This window comes from Egretta garzetta, unplaced genomic scaffold, assembly GCF_000687185.1.
Source record: "Egretta garzetta isolate BGI_Z169 unplaced genomic scaffold, ASM68718v1 scaffold136, whole genome shotgun sequence".
NCBI classification, from domain to species: domain Eukaryota; kingdom Metazoa; phylum Chordata; class Aves; order Pelecaniformes; family Ardeidae; genus Egretta; species Egretta garzetta.
The window spans coordinates 4949801-4966302 of record NW_009260066.1 but is presented as its reverse complement, the minus strand read 5'-3'; the positions used below and the strand labels follow the sequence as shown (position 1 = coordinate 4966302).

At 35.5% G+C, this 16502-nt stretch overlaps 1 protein-coding gene across 3 annotated transcripts in view; it reads left to right on the top strand.

Moving 5' to 3' along the window:
• The window catches only part of TMEM161B (transmembrane protein 161B), a 33883-nt gene extending 17387 nt beyond the window's left edge, over positions 1-16496 (top strand). For 2 of the 3 annotated variants that reach the window (XM_009641150.2, XM_035896622.1), the window contains exons 5-11: positions 3992-4143; positions 4686-4746; positions 6437-6577; positions 9891-10004; positions 11135-11309; positions 13560-13656; positions 14522-16496. In XM_009641150.2, coding sequence (XP_009639445.1) covers positions 3992-4143; positions 4686-4746; positions 6437-6577; positions 9891-10004; positions 11135-11309; positions 13560-13656; positions 14522-14799 — 1018 coding nt within the window. In that variant the 3' untranslated portion in view covers positions 14800-16496. The remainder of the gene's footprint in view (positions 1-3991; positions 4144-4685; positions 4747-6436; positions 6578-9890; positions 10005-11134; positions 11310-13559; positions 13657-14521) is intronic. The other variant, XM_035896623.1, reaches the window with a different exon arrangement.
• The last annotated feature ends 6 nt before the right edge of the window (positions 16497-16502 follow it).

The following is a 16502-nucleotide window of genomic DNA, read 5'->3' as shown; positions in this document are numbered from 1 at the left end:
CAGCTTCTCATAGAAGCCACTCCTGTAGCCCCTCCACTACCAAGACCTTGCTACACAAACCCAATACATTCTGGTATTAAATAGACCTTGTTTTTATTGGAGGCTTCTGCACAGAGTAGGCAATTTTTCAGAAACCTTTGTGAAGTCACTGCTTCCTAATATTGAACAGGGCTTTGCTTAATTACCTGTATGGTTCCTGACTGCTGGGATGAAGTAGTGCGACCCTGTGCAGTCTGAGTCATTAGTGGCAATGAAGTACCAGGAAGCACAGTCGATATTAGAGTTAACATCTCCATAAATACGTTAACATAACATATTCCAGGCGTTACAGCTGTTTGAGTGAAGGATGAAGGTGCAAAGAATGATATGCAGAGGTATTGATAATGATCCTTGAGATCACTGGAACCTAGGCAGGCAAAAAGAGGTTTCAGAAGAAAACCGGTTCATTCATGCCTTGTCACATCAGGCCTCAGGGATGCTGAGAATACTTTTAAAACTTACACAGCTGTTTACTAATTCTGTATGTCAAGACCAGAAATGATTCACCATAATTTAAGTATTAGAAAAATTCAGCTGCCTCCATATTTTCAATTGAAAGCAGTCAATGTGATATGTCAAGAATTAATTCTAGAACAGTTTTGTGTTTTGGTGACCGGTGTGTCTTCCCTTTCTTGGCTCTGTGGTAAGAGGTGATAGCTTGTACTAAGAACTTGTCTGACAGAATGACCAAAAAAAGGTTAGAGAATTTCAAAGTGATGATTGGAATTTTTTTTCAGCCATGCCTTCCAGAAAAGGATGTGTTGATTCAGTGCAGTAACCCACTGTTTGCATTTTTTAAAGTTCATAATGTAGATATTCAGAAAAATTGCAGAAACTAACCTAGTCTATAAATCTGTGTTTTAAAAGAAGTTTAGGCTAAAAGGAGTTGTACATAAATTTAGTATTTGAGTTCCAGTGTTAGAGTGTGTTGGCATTACACGGATGGTAGTTTTGCTAGGCACTGTGCTAGGCACAGCTAAGCTAGCTTTAAACATGTTTAATATGCTGAAATGCTTGTGCTGCTGCATTAGCAGGTCCCTGTGTGGAAGATGCCAGATTCTCCTGCCAGACTGGGCAGCTCAGGCTCAGCTTACCTTCCGTAAGGCTGGGGCAGGAATGTCTGCCTGGCTCCCTGGTTTTGCTGGACTTCAGCGTGAACAATACCAACCTCACAGTTGGCAGTGTCGATAAACAGTTCCAGGGTAGGGAACTCTCTTACTTTTAGCAGAACAGGAAAATAAATCTTTAAATGGCTAGATAGTTTCAGGAAGACTGAAAGATGTTTCTTGGAAGCATCATTTTGAGGACCTGCTGTACCGCCTGCTCAGCGTTCAGTGTTTCTGAGAGGCTGCAGGACAACCATGTTGGTTGAGTCACTTTTCATGCTGATAGCCTGCACTCACTGAGCAGTTCCCAGTACCTGAAAAGGAGTGACAAAAGATCTTGCAAAACAAAGATGTTGATTTTTTTTTTTTTTTTTAAAGACAGATTATTGGTCATGACCTGCTGATTGTGAATTCTGGCTTAAAAATGAGTTTTGCAACGTTTCTTGTAAAAGTAATGTTAGTGTTTGTGAAAACTCATTGTGGCATAGGCCACAATGTTTGAATAACTGTTTTTTTATTATTATTCTTTTTTTACAGTTTGTTGCACATAGTAACTATTCACAATCAATGGTTTCTATTATTTTGAAATTTGGAAAGGTGGCTTCTGTTGGAACAAGTATTCAAAATTGGCAAACTGAATTATTGATCACTATTTTAAATGTAGCAGTTGCAGCCAGATTACTTGCAAAAGACTGGGTTTGTAAAATAACTAAATGCTGTGTTGGTGGGAGGAAGAACGTGCGTGAGGATAGAGCAAGATAGACAACACTGAGAGATGATCGATCTTAATAGTAGCCCATGCCTAATATAAATTACTATACTTACACAGCTGTTTAAAATTAATCACTGAGAACAACTGAATAAGTCAGGTTACTTAACATTTTGTCTATAAACCTTTAAAAAGTGTTGCATGCAATTGTTTCTGTTGCAAAGGCAAGGTATTTAGGAAAATTAATGTGGTATAGCAAAAGTAAGGTATTTCACAGGTGGGAAGCTGTCTGCTATATGAAAAGGTTTAAGTAACCTGATTTTATTAGTAGGTTAGTAAATTTCACTGCCTACTTTTGGAAGATGTGTAAATGGCATAGCTATGGAAAGTGACAGTCTAACTTGACTGAAGGTTGATCTAGGGAAAGTCAGTCATTAAATACCTTAAAATAACCTCTAGGCCTTAAACTATACTCTTTTTTCTACATACACACAATTAGAAGTAATATAGAGCAGTTTATTTGGTTTTCAATCGTGAATCCAAAAGTTTGATGTATTTTAATAGAAACAGAAGATGGATCTTTTTCTCATCAGCCATGTTAATAAATACCAGTAGACTCTCTAATTCAAAAATTCCATAATTGCAGCAGTTTAAAAGACAAAATTATTTTTGTAGGAGTGTATTCAGACATACCACCTTTTGTGACCAAAAAAAAAAAAGTAATAGAAGGTGGGGTTTGGGAATCTATTAACTTAGCACTACATACTCCTGAATTATTTCTTCGATAGGTCCTGAAACATAGGTCAAGCAGTGAAAGGAAGTGATGAAGCAAGCCATAATGCTTTGATTTTCTCCGTCTCTGAAATAGGTAGCACCGGTGATTATTCAACTAACAGAGGGTTTCAATCACATATACTTTGCATAATCATTAATTTATATATTGGGTTCTAAATGTGCACTATAATTGGAATTTACTCAGTATGCTTTCTTTTTCCTGGTTGCATTTTCCGCATCCTTTAGGCACAATCTGTAGTTGAAAACATGAAGTATCTAGGGGGTTATAAATCCATTTATCAGTTAGGACTAGTGATCACAAACTGTTGTGAAGCCCTTTGTACAACTTCAAGATTTGAAATTAATGTGTTTTCAATTTGTGATCGACGTAGTTATCTGTAAAAAGACACTTTGTTCCTCTAATAACACATTCTTAAACCAAGCTTTCCAGAGCGCAGTCCGCATGACCTATTACATACCTCTTTTTAGGATGAGGTGAGTCTTCCATACCAGTTCTCTCTGTGAGGTACGAAAGGAGTGTAAGCTGATTCCTGTGAACTTAAGAGTTATTAAATGCTGTGCCTAAGCCACTTTATTTTTTGCATATGAATACCTCTCTGCATATAGCCGAAATACAGCAATGTGTGTGTTAAATATGCTGCCTAATGAAGTGTGATGTTGCATAATCATACAGTTTCTTGAGAGGTTATGTGATGACTGTTCAGGTATTTTACTGAATAGATGCTCTAAAACACATTTTCATGTAATCTGCATCTTAAAATACTTCCAGTATTAAAAAAGTGCAAATATGAATGAATATGTTACTGCATAGTGGGGGAAAAAAAGGGTACAGTTTACACTTACAATCTTCATCTTCCTTTTCCTCTTTGTTTTTTCAAAGCAGGTAATGTCTGGAGTGATCTCCAAGTACTTTATTTAAATATGGACTGGATATTGCCTGCCATTTTGAAAAAAAACCAAAACAATTATAATGGGCTGTAGTTTGAAGATCCTGAATTGTCTTATTTCTTGTTTGATGTAACTAATGATTATGTGATCATTTACATTTAAACTGTGGTTTAATTCTGCTAGGTTGATAGTGACTATTGCTGCAGTTGACCATAAGTAAGCCTAAATCAAAACTATACGCCAGAGTAGTGTATTCCTGGCTGCCCATTATGTGATTGTTATGCTTTACTGTATTCAGTAATTTTAATTTGAAATTGGCTGAACACATTACTTTTTTAAAAAAAAATTGCACATCATAGAACAGCCCTAGTGTAGTTGACCAAAATACAGCTTTATAATTCTTAAATATAGTTATTTTACAAACTTAATTTTCCTTGACCTTTTTCTTATGTAGTAAGGTACTGTTTTCACTGACAACCCATTATTTCAAAGTAGAGGATGGAGGTGAAAGATCAGTCTGTGTCACCTTTGGTTTCTTCTTCTTTGTGAAAGCAATGGCAATTCTCATTGTGACAGAAAACTATCTGGAGTTCGGACTGGAATCAGGTAACTCCTTTCTTTAGTGTTTGCAACAGCTCTAGTGATTGCATGACCTGAAAAATTTCCAGTCTTTTAGGTATTTTTGAGAATATCTGTGTTAAAATGAACTCTATGTCATACAACTCTCAGAAATTTTGCTTTGGACTGAAGATTCTGAAGGATATCTTGTATATTTTCCCTGCTTTCTTTTAAATAGTGTAATCTTTGCCTAGGCTGTTTGTTTCATTAATTAAGTTTTCCTTCTAGTTTTACATGTAACCCATTTTGCTTTTCATAGTAAAGTGAAGCTTCTTTAGTGGGGAAAAAAAGAGAAATACTTATATTTGTAAAACAATGTTAATTTTATTCATATTCCTGAAGTGTACAGGTATCAGAGATGTTAATATTGAAGTTTTATTGCTCTATGGCATACTTATTAGCACATGAAAAAGCTATGCTAGACATGAAAATATGTTTAAAAGATTACTTGTTACCTAGCATTTTATTTCAAAAAAGGGATTCTGCATTTGTACTGTAATAAAATACATATAATATACGTGTCTCTGCAGGATTCTCGAATTTCTCAGAAAGTGCTATGCAGTTTCTTGAAAAGCAAGGTTTGGAATCGCAGTAAGTTTCTGGCAATACATTTATCTGTCTTATGTGCACATTTATAACTGAGCCACTTGGATTTTCTTAGCAAGCATTTGTCTCGCATGTTTTGCTCTTATACGTGCTTATAATCTGTATAATAATGTGAAGAGATGGGTTAATGAAAATAATTCATCAGTACTCACAAGTAACTTCAGTTGCATTTGCATTTTCTCTTTTTAATTTGGAGATAGTTTCTACCCTGGCATTTTGGTTTTAGCTCATAAAACATAGTTCAAAACTATACATTTTTTTATTATAATTCCCTTCAGCTTCGCAAGGATTGCTTAAAACACGTGATTGGTATTTTTTGCAATTCCTGTGGTATGCAAGAGGAGGACTCTGCAAAAGCTACAGATGGAGCTTGTGGCAAAGTTGGCATTAGGAGTAATTTTGGCATTCAGTCCTGTTTCAGGTTGTAATAGTGTTTTCCTATTATGCAAAAACATCTGCTTGCTACAGGACACCCAAGTTTTGTAGAGGCTGTTGAAGGAACATGCCATAGTTTGTGATGTTTCCTAAATATACAATCGCTGTTGTAAACAGCCTTTGTCTATTGTAAAATGGATTTGTTACAATTCTTTCCTTATAAACATGCTCTAAAATGCTTTTGTGGGTTATGTCATGGCTGTGGGAGCGCAACTTTGAATTTCTTGCTTGGAAGTTCTCAAGTATCGTGCAGAAGCTATGGAATCTGTTTTTGAGGAATAGAAGTTTCTTCAAACTAGATTAGTGTCTCATTTATGAATAAACTCATGGGAAACCTTTAACTGAATCCCATGTGTTTCTTAGCCTTTTTTTACTCTGCTTTTCCAAAGCTATTGCAGTTTTACTAACTTACGTGTTCATTTTCCTGTTAAGCATTTGTTTATTTTTGAACTTTTTGCAGCACTTTGGCTGTTTACAGCAGCAGTTGAGTTGATGATGGTGTCTCTTGGTGGTTTATATGATGTAGATTTAAGAAAGAATCTGAAACTCAAGTGGATCACTAGATTTGTTTTTGTTCCTCTTTAATCTGCCTTAGTTATATGTCACTTAGTTTTTTGTGTAATCCAGTGTTTGTTAATTCCCTAATTCAGTTCAACCTGGATATTTTTTTTTGTAATTATTATATACTTCGTAGTTTATTAAAACAAACTATATTAATCACTTGGAAGAGACACATTAATTGGCCACATGTATGTTTTGAATAAATCTCTGAAAAACTGCAGTAATGAGTTTGATAGAGCTTCCTAATGGATAAAGGCAGAATGAAAGCAATATAACTTAAATATCCATTTTGTCTTTGTACAGTTAAACTTATGATGCATCTGTTCCTTTCATAATTATTAAATTAATTGTTAGCTATTTCTGTTGTATAATTTGTTGTTAATTACAATATAGAATTATTCTTTTTTTTTGTTCTTCTCTACTAACAAACTTAACACCTTACAGGCAGTAGCTTAGGCTTTCTGTTTTTCTAGGAAATAAATAGGTGACTTTTTTTTATCTTATTTTAACTCCTGATTGGTATGTAGTAATGCTCGTGTTCCAGAGTAAAGCTATAGAATACTGTTTGCTTTTTATTAAATGTTAGATACTGTTGAGTTGAAAGTAGTCTCTGATACCCCACCCCCTCAACTTCCTCCCCAAGAAAAAAAATATGCTTATTTCCTTTCTTTTCTTTTAGGGGTCCTGTGTCTAAACTAACCTTCAAATTGTTCCTGGCTGTTCTGTGTTCACTTATTGGTGCTTTTTTGACATTCCCTGGCTTGCGACTGGCTCAAATGCATCTGGATGCTCTGAATTTAGCAACAGAAAAAATAACACAGTAAGAGAAAATATATGCACATAGGTATATGCTACTCAGTCTTAAATCTTTAATGTCTGGAAATAAGCAAACTATTCCAACAAGAAGGTAGTGGCTAAGACTTCTGTAGCTGCCTGCTTTTTGTATCTTGAGCAGACTTGCCACCCGCCTCTTTCTGCTCAACCTGTGCCAGTCTGTTACATTCTTTGCCTTGTAATTAGAGTCCCAATTAAAGGAGCTTTCCTTTCCTCCCGCAAGAGCTCCACCATGAATGTTTCTGCTTACTGCTTTCTTTCCCCCATCATATCTTTTTGGAAGTTAAGATAGCTTTCAGGAAGTAGAGGTGCAACCACAGGCTTTTTTTTTTTTTCCCCACCCTACCTCCAGGTGGGCATCGTGCCTTTAATGAATTTAGGGTAAGATACAAAGAAAAGATGACCCAGAACATTTAATAAAGGTCAGATATTAATACCAATTTGAAGGAATATTTTCTTTTTCAGCCACCCATGAGTTTGGTAGTAAAAAGTTTTCTCTGATTTAACTATTGCTCTTCAGCATTCTCTGGTTGAGGCAGAAACTCCAAATATATTTCGTAGATCTTGACCTTTGATGTTTAATACATATTACTGACATATTCTGCAGCATCGGCCATGGTTGTCATTTAGTTTGGTCACTTTTCAAAGAGAACCTTTATATTTTCTAATACAAAAATTATTTATGTTCAAACTGCATTTCTTTTTTCTTTTCCCACAAAAATGCTGAGCTTAAAAATTTCTGTGTTTAAAGTGGGTCCTTCACTCTTGGTAAGTCTATAACCAAGTACTCTGTGTTATACTTGCACTCACTGTAACTGAATGCATCCCAGTACAGCTGCAAGCTGTTGGCTTGTTGTATCTGCTGTTAAGTTTCTGGCTAGGTGTAGACAGTGACTGAGTCACTTCCTAATCTGTTCAGCTAAGTAAACTGCTTAGTTTTTCATTTTTATCGTTCTCAATATTTTAAAATTTCTTGTGCCTTTTCTTTTATCCTCTCATTTTCCAACATCTTCCTTGTTCTGTGGACATGAGGTCCTAGGCAGAAATATAAAATCTCTGATACAGAAGTTCATTAATCAAGAACTAAAAGGGTAATTAATATCCACTAGAATGGGGTTATGAAAAATAAATCTTCTCTAATTTAATGTTTAGAGGATACTGGAACTAGTTGTGGAAGATAACTGCAACACCAAGCAAATTATTTTCAAAAGTCTACCAATACTTTGACTATTCAACTGGAACAATATAAAAATTATGTTAAATGGATTAAAACTTGGTCAGATATCAATGTAATTAGTTAATGCAGTTATAAACAGAGAATCATTGTCAAGTGATAGGTTCTGCTTGGCCTGAAGAGATTAGTATTTGCCCTTAGTGATGTGGTTTTTATCAATGAGTAGATCATTATTGACTGCAGTTGTTTGACAGTGACTAAAGCGGAGTAGTAAATGAGGATGATGTGTCACTGATACAAAGCTCTCTAATTTGGGTACACGAAAACACTGCCTTTCTCTGCAGTCAAATACATGGTCTACTTTTGTTGGAAAAAACCCCCCAAAACCCAAACCCAAAACATCCCTCTGCCAAGTCCCCAAAGCTGCCCAAAATAACCACCATCCCCCAAGCTCCAGGAAAAAAACAACCAAAAAAGAAAAAAAGATAGAAGAAACAAAACGGAGGGGATAAGCTCCATTTCCTATTGTGTTATGGAAAGGGAGACTTACAGGGAACACTGACCAAAAAAAAAAAAAAAAAAAGGTAAAAAAAATTAAAGGTTAATGATTAACCACCACCCCACTAATGTTCAAAATTATTAATGTAGTTCTTCTACGTTAGGGAAGTAAGGGAGTAAGAATTTTTTTTTTTTTCTGGGGGTAAACAGAATAAAAGAAATCTAGTGTCCATTTTGGTTTTGATAGCTGGATTCATTTTTTTTCTTTAGCAGCAATATTCTTCCCTACATATATTTTGGAGTTGTCTTAATAAATTTGTACCATTTTTGTACACATTCCTTCATTTTCCGGAGTCTGCTTCAAGAGTCTTTCAGCCTTTCTCCCTGTGCTCAAGCAAACAGAAAGGGATTCTTCCCACCTTTTGGCATGTTCCAGTCCATTAACTCAGTAGGATGTCTTAAATAAGTAGAAGCTCAGGTAAAATGCTTTCACAGGTTACTGAAATGCTTTGGACTGTTCTTTGACGCGGTCATGTTCCCTAGCAACACTGCATAACTAGCAGTGCTTATTTCTTCATTTGAAACCAATGATTTAAATGTGTGTGTGATGACATCTTCTGAAACAAGCAAACATTTTGATGGTTTTAGGAAGTTTGATAGTTCGAAGGTCTTGTGTTCTCTAGAGTAACTTTTGATTACCTCATCTTTTCTATAGTGTAGAAGTACTCTGCTTGGAGATGGAAGTATAGACAAGCTGATTCTGTTAGTGAGGAAGCATTGCACTAGCAAAACCACCAGATCTACAGCACTGAAGTCTTCAGCTGTTTTTAGTAGTGAAAAATGATTGGGATATGGGGTTCAGAAATGAAGCAGGATATTCATTTCAGGAAAAACTCCAGAAAATTATCTGCTCCTCTTGAATTCTGCTGTCTTTGTTTTGTACTCCAAGGTTATAAAAGAATACCACTTTTACATTAAATGTTCAGTTTTGTACAATGCTTTTAAAATGGAATAGCTGTGCTGGCTTTTTTTTTTTTTTGTCTGAGTATCTTTAATTGAATGTAAGTACGAAGCTTCATTTAATCAAGGTTCCTGAGTAAAAATCTTCATTAAACTGGGAAATCTGATCTCTGAGAACTGTTTCCCCATGTCTGTATAGATAATGAAAATTAATCTGAGTACATTTTCAATGAAGAAAAAACCAGTAATATAGCAGCATAGTTCCCATAATTATCTGAGATTCTGATTCTGTAGATTAAAACTGTAATAGCTAGTGCAGTTTGGTGTTATGCCATCATACGGAAATTTTCAACAACTGTCTTTTACTACAGTGTGGCATAACGCAAGTAGCTTCTTTGGTTAGATTGGAATAAAGCAAGTTTTCAGGTATTCTAAGAGCACTTTTTTAAAGCCACAACGAGTATGATGTCACAGTATGTAATATTACTGTTTTGTTGAAACATAAGTCATACCTATAATATAGGAAAGTAATTTTCTTATTTACCTGTCTCCCCAACAACTCTAAAATTTGGATTTCTCCTTTTGAATCTGTACCCCCCAGTTCCAACAGTATGGTAATTGTTTATATTTAATAACTTCCCCCCTCTTTTTTTTTTTCTTCTTTCAGAACATTGCTACATATAAACTTCTTGGCACCTTTATTTATGGTTCTACTGTGGGTAAAACCAATCACTAAGGACTACATCATGAACCCACCTTTGGGCAAAGAGAGCATCCCTTTGTAAGATTCCCTTTAAAAATTCTTTCTGGGGTATTGAGAACAAAGCCATAAGTAGTGCCCTGTGAAAGTCATAGAAACGTGAAAGACTAAAAATTTAATCTCATCTGCTGTCAAAGGTATTGGGGAAATTGCAGCCAAGCTCTAGAGAGCTTCTGTGATTTTGGAAGAATGAGAATTAGTTGCAGAGTGTTGAATATTAAGGTGGTGGTTCCCAAAAAGCTGCTATCTTCTGGCATCTCCTTGGCAGTGATGGGTTGTTCTTCCTAAGGGTGGAATATCACCTAACTGCCACCTTCTGGAACCTTGTATCTTACATATTGGTGTAGGAGAGGAGCAGTTTCGCTGAAGACAGTCAAGGTACATTGGCATGAGAACTGACCTAAGCAATTTGTCTTAAGAGCTATGTGTAGATGAAGTACATGTGGAATTGATAGCTAAAATATATAAAACATAAAAAGGGAAAGAATTTTCGGGAGGAGTGGTATCCGAAATAAATATTGTATAAGTAGCATAGGTGATTGTCATTGTCACTATTAGTCTAGTTAATTCAAAATAGTTGTATTCAAACTGACGTGAAACAGGTGTGATTGGCTGACACTTCTACTGCTTTGTAGGTCTAAGATACGCTTCTAAGGCGATTCTGTGACCACTGAACTATTACATAAAACATCGCAAATACATGTATTTTGTGCTTCCATTTTGTTCCTTAGTTTATCTTAAAATGAGGGTTGTACTATAACAGGGTATCTAAGGCAACCGAAGTACACATTTGCTATCTACAACTGTGTGTCTCAGAACCTGTAATTATCTGAGCGAGCTTGTTTTTTAGTGTCCTGTCTTCATTACTCAGAATTTAAGCATTTAAGATCTGTTCTTGTTTATGGACAAATGGATACTGATTTGGATCTAATGCTGTAACTGGGCTACTAAGAAGTAGCAGCAGAGATTGAAGCGGAGGGCAAAAGTGAATGTTACTTACACATGAACTTCATAACTGTAGATTGTGCATTAAGTCTTTTTGACAATATGCTTCCAAGATTTCTTTACAGATGATACCAACAAATAACTCTGTAGCAGTAGGTGACCTTTGGAAACCAGTATTACCCCTTTTTTTTTTTTGTTATCTACAGAATGTCAGAAGATACGTTTGACACTGTGAGGTTGTGGATTATCATCCTGCTGTGCGCTTTACGGTTGGCTATGATGCGTCACCATTTACAGGCCTATCTGAATTTAGCCCAGAAAAGTGTGGATCAGATGAAAAAGGAAGCTGGCAGAATAAGTATGGTTGATTTACAGAAAATGGTAAGTATGGTGGCACTGAGGTTGCATATTTGGAGTGCTCTGTCTGTACAAATGCTTTTCTTTCCTGTTTATTATGTCTTCTGTGGCACCAGAGCTGAAATCTATATGAAGATTCCTAAACTGTGTCTCCTATAAAAATAACACCATTACGAAGAAATTCTGCAAACCAAAATATGCAGATACCTGTCATCCACCGGGGGGTTGGACTAGATGACCTCTAGGGGTCCCTTCCAACCCAAACCATTCTATGATTCTATGATCCATATTATGCAGATGGCTTGCCTTAGGTTACTTGGAAGTTGTTATAAAAGATCCCTTCATGAATCATTCCTTACAAATATGTAAATATGATGTGTTTCTGTTGAGCATGAACAGGTCTTGGGCAGTGCATGGGGTGAGTAGTGATCTGTAGTTACAATGTGGGAAAAAAAAGAAGTTGAATTTAAATAGATACATACCTTATCCCAACTATGATTTATAAATTGAGGCAAAATTTAAGATAAGGTAGTTGTATTTTGGGATAAATGAGACATGCTTAGTTGTGTCCGACCACTCTCAAGTGCACTAGCCTGCTTATGAAACTGCCCATCTTGTTACTGTGGCAAAGGAAAAATTTCTTAGATTTTTTTTTTTTTAAAGTAATAAAACATACTATCACCAAACTGAAGAGGTAGACATTCATAAGCTTGCTGTAGAATGGTGTTGCATGTCACCTGCAAAATAAACTTCCATTTCTAGTGTTGCATGATAGTGCTGCCTGATGATCCTGCTGAGTTGGGGTGTATTGCAGGAGGACTATTGAAGTATGCCGTAAGACAAAGATTCCTCTCCTGGGATTGTCGCTGTTACTTATAATCTTGTCCTTGGCTTCACTGAGTATCTGAACATCGTACGTGGACTGTGCAGTAGTTATTTACAAACCAAGTGGCTAGCAATTTGCTTCAGAAAAAGGTTAGGAAATACAGGTAGCAGTAACTGGTTAGGACATAACTGTGCTGATTGCTTCGAATGTATAATCTTAATTCTGGGAGCTTTTATCCTGTCTATAAAATAATGATGTCTTCTCTATGTGGTGTTTCCTAAATCTGTTTATCCAGTATCTCTGCATCTTCTCTTTGAGAAGGCCATAACCACTAAATCAAGTCCTGTCTTGCTTTACTAGCCATGTCTGCTTTATCTTCTCCTGGAACGTCTGCCAGTAAAGTCTTTTCTATTTGTCATCCTACAGTGATCATTACTTTTTAATTTGTTCTTTTTATCGTATTCCATCAGTTACCTTAGAATATTTTTTTTGTCTTGTGCTTTTTCTTCTGTCAGTGTCTCACAACTTTTTCTTCTCATGTTATTTTTTTGATGCTTGCTCATCATGAAGCCCTTTGAGGTTTTAGAGGTATTTCCAAAAATGTCGTGTCTGCCTTTATCCTTTTTGCCACCCTGTATTATGTTCTTTTCTAAAATCCAGTTAGCTTTATTTCATTGCTTTCTTGCTATTGGTTTTATGACTTTTTTCCCTTCTTTATTTGGTCTAGTCTTTGAGGTCAATAGCTCATATGAAATATATAATGTAACAATCTTGAGAAAGATGGAACAGATTGGGAGCAGGGGGAGGGATAAATCTGAGTGGATTTCAATGAACTGTTATGTATACCAGAAATAAAGACCGTTTAAATGCTGTTATTGATCATCTACTAATGAAAAATCATCCTGTCACTGTTTTTAAAATACTGGTGTTTCACAGTTGGAAATCTTAAAAATATATCCTTTTTTGAAAAGGGACTGCAATATTAACCAAACTTTCATTTCCTTTTTATGAGGCTTTGGACTGTGACTACGATTTCATTTTTGAAATAGGATTTAGTTTGTAAATCACTGGAGGCTTTAAAAATGAAATATATATTTAGCTTTGATTCTGGTATATTGAAATAGGAATCTTTGAATGATGACATGCAGTTTACAGAAGCAAAATTGATTCTGTTTGTTTTAACAGAACTGATGCTTTTAATTATTTCCTTTCAGTACTTCCTTTCAGATTTGTCCTGAAACGAGTTCATTATAGGGATTTCTTCACTAGGTCTTCTGAAGACAATACGTCACATGGCAAGATGTGCTAAAAAAACTTTTAGAACAGCTTCAATACATAAGTACTATGTTTTTTTTTTAATTAATTGGTTTTTTTTTTTCCTAGACATGTTCATAAAGGTTTGCTTTGATCAGCCAGAACTCATGAATTACTCTCTTCTCTTTTCCCAGGTGGCTCGGGTATTCTATTATCTTTGTGTAATTGCACTGCAGTATGTTGCACCATTGGTAATGCTCCTTCACACAACTCTGCTCTTGAAAACACTAGGTAGGCAAAATTGGATCAACAAAAATGTGTTCTGTTCTACACAAGGCTTTTATATTTTCAGCTTACTAAAGAGAATTGGAATGCTTGCAATACAGAACTACATTGTAGTTTCCTGCAATTTAAAGCATACTGACTGCTTTTAAGCAGTCCTCTTCTGTTGCTGCTTTTGACATCTTTCAATTATATGTTAGTTTGTTTTATTTCTGAGAAATTGTGTAATACAACCAATTAAGCTGTTTACTTCTGTTGAAGTACCTGTCTTAAAAAGTATTTTAAAAGCGAGCATGGTTGATGTAACCTTATGAGCATCTGTTAAAGGAATGTTTTTTCAGCTTTTCTATCTTAAGTAGGCTTTTTGAACGGAAATTGAGAGATATTGGGTTCATTTCATTATTGGGAGACCTGATGTTGCTCTGTTTTTTTGTTTTTTTTTTTTTTTTTCTTCTTTCTTTCTTGTGAGTGATGCCTTTCACAGCCTACCATGCAGTCATGGCATTCTTTTTGCAAAATGTCAATGGAAAGAGATAGGCTTTATTAGGCTGTGATTCATCCCCTTCTGGAGTAGGCGACTATATCTGGTGAGGTGAATCATAGCCAGCACTGACAGGGGTCCCAAGGCAACTGTACCACGTGTAGATGTTAGGACATCAAAAGGTAAGATGAAGCCTACCCGAACAGCTTACTGGTATGATCAGGAAGCCATGCAGATGCATACACTTAGTATTTACTAAGTTATAAAATCTTAAGGGTTTTTTTTTGTCTTTGTGTGAAAAATACATATGTGTAAGGTGATCTATAGAGTGATAGAAATAACACAACTTGAATTTAATTGTACAAAAATCTGTTACTCATTTCTTTTTAACAGGTAATTATTCTTGGGGTATCTACCCGGAGTTGAATTCCGACACTCCAGTAGAAAACAGTCTGCTTCCCAGTTCAGTTTATTCTGAGTCTCCACCTGCTGATGGAAAGATGAAAGTAACTGTAGTACAAATAACAATGGCTTTGGGAAGCCTAAAGAATATTTTCACTCCTCTCCTGTTCCGGGGACTCCTGTCTTTCCTCACCTGGTGGATTGCTGCTTGCCTCTTTTCTACAAGCCTTTTTGGGCTTTTCTATCACCAGTACCTGACTGTGGCATGAACAGGTCAACTGACAAAGCAAGTGTGAGGTCAAATACTAGATACAAACCCAGGTACCCAAGAGGAGATGAAGAGAAAAGAAGAAAACTATATATGAAGAGAAAACATATCAGCTTTTTTTTTTTTAAAACACTTCCTCTGTGTTCTCAGGGTGAAAATTCTTATGATGTTTAAAATCGCAACTGGGTTTGTTATTTTTGTTACCCAAATGGTAGGTAACTAATTGAATTATAGGGTGGGGATTGACTGATGTTAATGTGTGGCAGGTGGTGGTGAGCATGCTGGAAAGATATGACCTCTTGAGTATCTTGGTTTCTATAAACAGCAAGCCAACCTCAAAACTTTGTGTTTTAAGCATCAACGGTCAGTGACTGAACTGTTAGAAGGGTACTGGTTATAGTGACGGTGGCTGCCTATCGACTAAATCTTGAAACTGAGCCATACAATGGAGAGAAAGAGGGGATTTAAAAATTCTGTTGGATAGCTATCGATCACTTTTCTCCATGAAAAATGAAATAATCCAACAGGACAAAAGAGATACTGTATATTACAGTAAGGAAATTTGTATAAAATTTAAACTTAACAGAAATAGATGTATGGACCTGACAGGTATTGCTGCCTAAATATTTTGCAGAAATGCTTGTGTGGTAAGAGGAAAGTTATAAAAAATACATTATTTTAGTCCCTGCAGTCATTTTGAAGTAATGGCCATCTGTATTGGTGCTAATATTGATCCACAGATTCCATTTGGATCTTTTAAATTTCTTCTTTTTGGGTAATAGATAAATTCCATTGAATTCACAAAATATTAGAAATAGATTAGTGACACCAATCAAACATTTCAAAACAAAGCGATTTAATCCTGCTGACTGAGAGTGTATGTATCTGTGTAATGTACATATAAATATATATTATATATTAAATATATAATATATATAAAATTATAAAGTATGGAAACTTTATTTTAAATTACTGAATGTATCTTACAGGGCCGTGGGAGAGGGATGTATGTGTATTTAGTAATTTCAAGATCCCTTTTGAAATGAAAATTAAATTTTTTTTGAAAGTTCAGTTGAAAGGGCTATTTGTTTTGGTGCCTCTTCAAAGGTACTTTGCTATGCTAAAGAACTTACGTTCTTTTGGAAGAAAAGATCTGCTTAAACTGTTAATCTTGAAATTTCTGCTCTGTCAGATCATCATCTTTCGCCGCTCTAATCTGTGTTAATTTGGCCATATAGTAACAACTAATATGTCTTGGCTTCAGAAATAGATTTTCTGTGTAATAAAACAGCTATAGTAAGGGGGAGCAAAGCATTAACTTCACAAGTTTTGCTTAACTGGAGGAATAGATTCCAAGCATAAAACCATTGCAAAACAAAGTAGAATGACGATTTTTCAGATGTTTTGTGTAATTGCAAAACAGGAATGGGAATTTATATGCAGTAGCATTTTTAAAAAGCTAATATCACACTTTGCAGAGGTCAGTGGGTTTTTTAACTAATACTAGCTGGTTTTATGTTACTGTTCTTTTTCTCTTGAATTTGTGTACAGCTTTGGCATATAATAAGCATTTATAAATGGAAAAGCTTAACTGAATATTTAATATGTAGCAAACCTACCATATGGGAAAACGAACTGTCAATGAATGCAGAAAATCAAGAATTTAAGCTGGTGATAAACTGTCTTACTGTGTTGAATGCCTTT